The 4,750-nt window shown below is 42.5% G+C and overlaps 1 protein-coding gene across 1 annotated transcript; it reads right to left on the reverse strand.

Annotated features, from left to right (window-relative positions):
* Nucleotides 1–2,195: 2,195 nt before the first annotated feature.
* LOC137646352 (uncharacterized) lies at nucleotides 2,196–2,899 on the reverse strand. The gene is made up of 2 exons (XM_068379457.1): nucleotides 2,894–2,899; nucleotides 2,196–2,705 (listed from the first exon to the last, which is right to left on the reverse strand). The coding sequence occupies exons 1-2, from the start codon at nucleotides 2,897–2,899 to the stop codon at nucleotides 2,196–2,198; spliced, it is 516 nt and encodes a 171-aa protein (XP_068235558.1).
* Between the last annotated feature and the right edge of the window lie 1,851 nt (nucleotides 2,900–4,750).

Genomic DNA, 4,750 nt, shown 5'->3' on the forward strand with positions numbered 1-4,750 from the left:
CATTTTAAAAACAGTAACAACGTCAAAACAAATATGTCATATAAAAACTATAAAAAGACTTATGTCAGCCTGTTCAATATAAAAATATTTGCTGCAACTTTGAAATTTGAAGTTATACTGACACAACTACCTGATTAGGAACATCATTCCACAACTTGGTCATAGCTGGAATAAAACTTCTAGAATACTGTGTAGTATTTAGCCTTATGGTGGAGAAGGCCTGGCTATTAGAATTAACTGCCTGCTTCGTAAAATGAACAGGATGGAATTGTCCAGGAAGATCTGAATATAAAGGATGGTCAGAGTTAAGAAAAATCTTATACATGTATAATGAACTAATTGAACGACGGTGCCAAAGATTAATATCTAGACCAGGAATAGGAAATTTAGTAGACCATAAGTTTCTGTCCAACAAATTAAGATGAGAATCAGCAGCTGAAGACCAGACAGGAGAACAATACTCGAAACAAGGTAGAATGAAAGAATTAAAACACTTCTTCAGAATAGATTGATCACTGAAAATCTTGAAAGACTTTCTCAATAAGCCAATTTTTTTGTGCAATGGAAGAAGACACAGACCTAATGTGTTTCTCAAAAGTAAATTTCCTGTTGAGAATCACAGCTAAAATTTTAAAAGAGTCATACAAAGTTAAAGAAACATTGTCAATACTCTGATCCTGATGTTGAGGAGCCACTGTCCTTGACATACTTACAATCATACTTTGAGTTTTGTTAGGATTCAACTTCATACCCCATAATTAGCACCATGCACTAATTTTATCTAGATCTCTATTAAGGGATTCAGCATCCCCAGATCTACATTCAAGGGATGGAATTGATGCAAAGAGAGCAGCCTCATCTGCATATGTAACAAGCTTGTTTTCTAGGCATGTCATGTGTATATAGTATGAAAAGTAATGGGCCAAGAACACCACCTTGTGGAACACCAGATATCACATTCCTATACTCACTATGGTGCCCATCAACAACAACTCTCTGAGATTTATTATATAAAAAAAATCCATAATAATGCTAAGAAATAACCCACCCACTCCCAACTCTTTGAGTTTGAAAACAAGCCTCGTGATTAACATGGTCAAATGCAGCACTAAAATCAAGACCATTCATACGAACTTCCTGACCACAATCAAGGGATTTTTGTACAACATTGGTACTCTAGATCTTCTCGTTGGTCTTCTGTCAAGGTATTTTAATCCAATCGCAGGGGAATGGCGGCCAGTTTCTTTCTTGAAAGGGCATCGGCAATGGGATTCATTCTCCCAGAGACTTGCTGAAGGGTACAATTGTATTTAACCACAGCGAAGAGATGTCGTCGTTGACAGACGGACCAGGTGTCGGACTGTTGAGTTAAGGAGTGCACCAGAGTCATATGTTCCGTGTGAATAACGATGGCTAAACCCTCTTAGAAGTGGCAAGAGGGATGGCCAGCTAAGTGCAGCGTCAGCAATTTGCGGTCGAAGGTAGAGTAGTCGGATTCCGCCTTGGACAGTTTTCTACTGGAGAAGGGCAATGGGAAAGGAGAGTCATTTACCACCTGCTCGAGGACTGCCTCAATAGTGATGTCACTGGCTTCGTTGGAGAGAAGGAATGTTGCATGTGGCACAGGAAAAGGGAGAGCACTAGCAGTTGATAGGGCACTGCATTGCAGAAGGCGACTTCTTGAAGGAGACCCCCCTTTAGTTGTGTTGGCATGTCTTTGAAAGAGGCGTAAAGGGGGTTAAGGGTAGAGGCAATGGCTGGCCAAAAATGTTGGTAATTGTTGATCATGGCCAACAATTCTTGCAGTGCTTTGATGGTCGAGGGTGTGTTGAAGCTCTGAACAGCTGCTACTCTCTCAGGGAGTAGATGGATTCCTCCAGGAGTGATGCAGTGCTCTAAGAACAATATTTCGTTGGCACCAAAGGTACACTTTCCATACCAATCTACAAGACTGTTCAGTTTTAGGCAGTCGAACACGATGCATAGATGACAAAGATGGTCATAACATGCCGCCCATAAGAAGTTGAAAAGTGGCCCAAGAATTATGAAGGCCAAAAGAGGAGTAATTGAAAGTTTATGTACCGAAAGGGGTGGTGATGGCAGTCTTGGGATGTCTTCTAGGTTCATGGTCACCTGATAATGCTCTTTTAGGAGGTTGAGCGTGGAGAAAATCTTTGCTTTGTGCAAGAAGGAGCTCATGTCGGGAGGGGGTAGTGATCCGGATCTGTCCGCATGTTTAGGCTCTTGTAATCCCCAACCGGACTCAGAGAGCCATCTTTCTTAAGGACAATGTGTAAGGGGGATGACCAAGGGATTGAAGCCTTTTGGCAAAAGATCATTTCTTCCATTTCAATGAATGTTTGTTTAGTGGCAGCCAAAGGATCCTGTGCCAGATGTCTGGATCTGGCAAACACTGGATGACCCATCATCTTGATATGGTAATAAATACCATGTTTCGTGGGAACCGTGGGCGTTTCACAAAGTTCTGAATGTAAGATCTTTTGGTACGATGTGAGGAAATGAGCATAGGCAACCATGGGTGCACTGGTGTGGAGAGTGAAGCTGGAGGGGGCCGGATGGAGAGGTGTTGAAGAGTACAAATCTGCATTGCCTAACCATTGGTGAGCTACATTGACCAGGAGGTGGAAGTGTGAAAGGAAATCTGCTCTGAGGACGGGCAACGTGAGGTCAGCAACAGGAAACTTCTAAATATGTTTGGCTCTTTCAAATGATAATTTGAGGGTTTCATAATCATGAGTGGGTATCGCATATCAGTTGGTAGCTACCAGGTGGATGTCAAAAGATTTAGACAGACTATGTCATGTCTTGAAGAGTGGTTTTGACAGAAGAGAACGGCAAGCAGCTGTGTCTACCAAAAATCGCACACCCGTACCTGCATTATGCAAAAAAAGAATATTAGTGACAGGGGAGGCCACCGCCATAAGCAATGGCCTACTTACAAATGTTCACATATTTCTTTGCAACAGCCCCGATTTTGGAGTGATAGTTGCATAGCTGCTGCTGGTGGGCGTCATTAGTGGCTGGAGAGGTCTGTGGTTGAAGTGTAAGTGAGGGAATGTATATGCTTCTCCGGCATGTCACTGGGTGAGCATCTCTGTCCTACCACATACACGTCAGCTTCGGTCGATGTTGATGGAGATCTGGAAGGTGGTGAAGTAGCTGTTCATAGGGATGTCGACGTTGGTCATCAGGCCCTTCATGGCCAAAATATCAACATCAGGGATGCCCTACTCAAAGGGCCTGAAGTAGATTCAGGTCAAGAAGAGAGTCGTCAGTGGCTGGTTGCTGCCAAGTAATACTGATAATTTCCCTGAGGTGAAAGTGAAGCCTTTTGGTCCCCCAACAGTTGTCGACAGAGTAAGAAAAGTTTTGCTCTGTGGGTGGACGGTGATAGCGATTACTGCTCCATTAGGTATGATTTGAGGTATTCAGTGTTTCTGGGGATGGCCACGAAAACGTATTCTGCTTCGGTGCTTGACCGGGGCATGCCCTTTTGTGAAAGTAGAATTCCGCATGGCAGAACCAGCCGAACACTTCTCCGCTGCTGAATGACGGTAGTTTCAGGAGCGTGGCGTTAATAACAGAGTCATTGTCTGAGAGTAGCATGATCAAACAGTAAAGCACAGTAGTGAGGGGGAAATCGGGGCGGAGCTGAACTCTCTAGTGAGACGTTAGGTTGTAACTGAGATACTCTCAGGAATTCAGCTAAATTTATAACAACAGTTTCAGTGAAAGATGGTCAAATAGATTTGAACAGACGATACAAGCAGATACAGGCATAAACAGGCTATTTTTATGAAGGGAAAGCGATAACAGCATCATACAAGAAAAAACAAATACTGTTACAGAGTTTGAGCGTGTGTGATACACGTGCGGTATATGAGCTACAGAAGCTGACTCCAATAAAAATAAGGGTTCATTCATTCATATAAGATTACCCCACCGTATGTGGAATCAGAGCTTTTAAGAGCACCCCAGGCACGCATGCAGCTGGAGAGTTAGAATATTACTCCAGCCCATTCGCCATCGACTAACTCCAAAATGCAATGCCGTTTGTTCTGGAAACCAACTAACAACTGCTAATTCATACATACTCCCAATATTCTACTACGCTGCCAAATGATCTAAAAGAATGATTATAATGAAGTGATAAGGATGGAGAAATTATATTTTTGCGCTAGTTAAGGACTGAAGTAAGATGAAGGCTTAAACATGGGCCTCAACTCAAAAACTTGACCAGCGAAACCATAATGACCTAGAATGCTCAGCGCCTATCCCAAGTACCAGATTTATCATTAAAGGAGCATCTATATAATTTATCTCAAGAGACTATGTTACCTAGAAAGCAGTGGGACCACTCATGAGATTTGCTCACCAGTCGAGTTGCTGCCTTTGGATGAGAAGCCAGTAGAAAACGGTATTCTTGGAACATCTGATAATGCTGTGATTGCACTGATAGCAAAGCTACTATGCCTACTGACACCCTCAAAAATCTATTTTCAGGAAGGCAATAACTTATTACATACACTATTACCTATTGTACATACAACAACAAATGAAGCCGTTTCTAGTCCTCTGCAGGACAAAGAACACATACATGTCAATTCCTGTTTGTGCGTTTTCCAGTTTTCATCTCCACGCTGGCCTGTATGGATTGGTGATGGTGGTGAGGTTTTCATCTGATCGCTCAAAGCAAACCACCCTAATATCAGTAGCACTGACTAGTACA

The sequence above is a fragment of the Palaemon carinicauda genome, chromosome 9 (genome assembly GCF_036898095.1).
Source record: "Palaemon carinicauda isolate YSFRI2023 chromosome 9, ASM3689809v2, whole genome shotgun sequence".
Taxonomy (NCBI): Eukaryota; Metazoa; Arthropoda; class Malacostraca; order Decapoda; family Palaemonidae; genus Palaemon; species Palaemon carinicauda.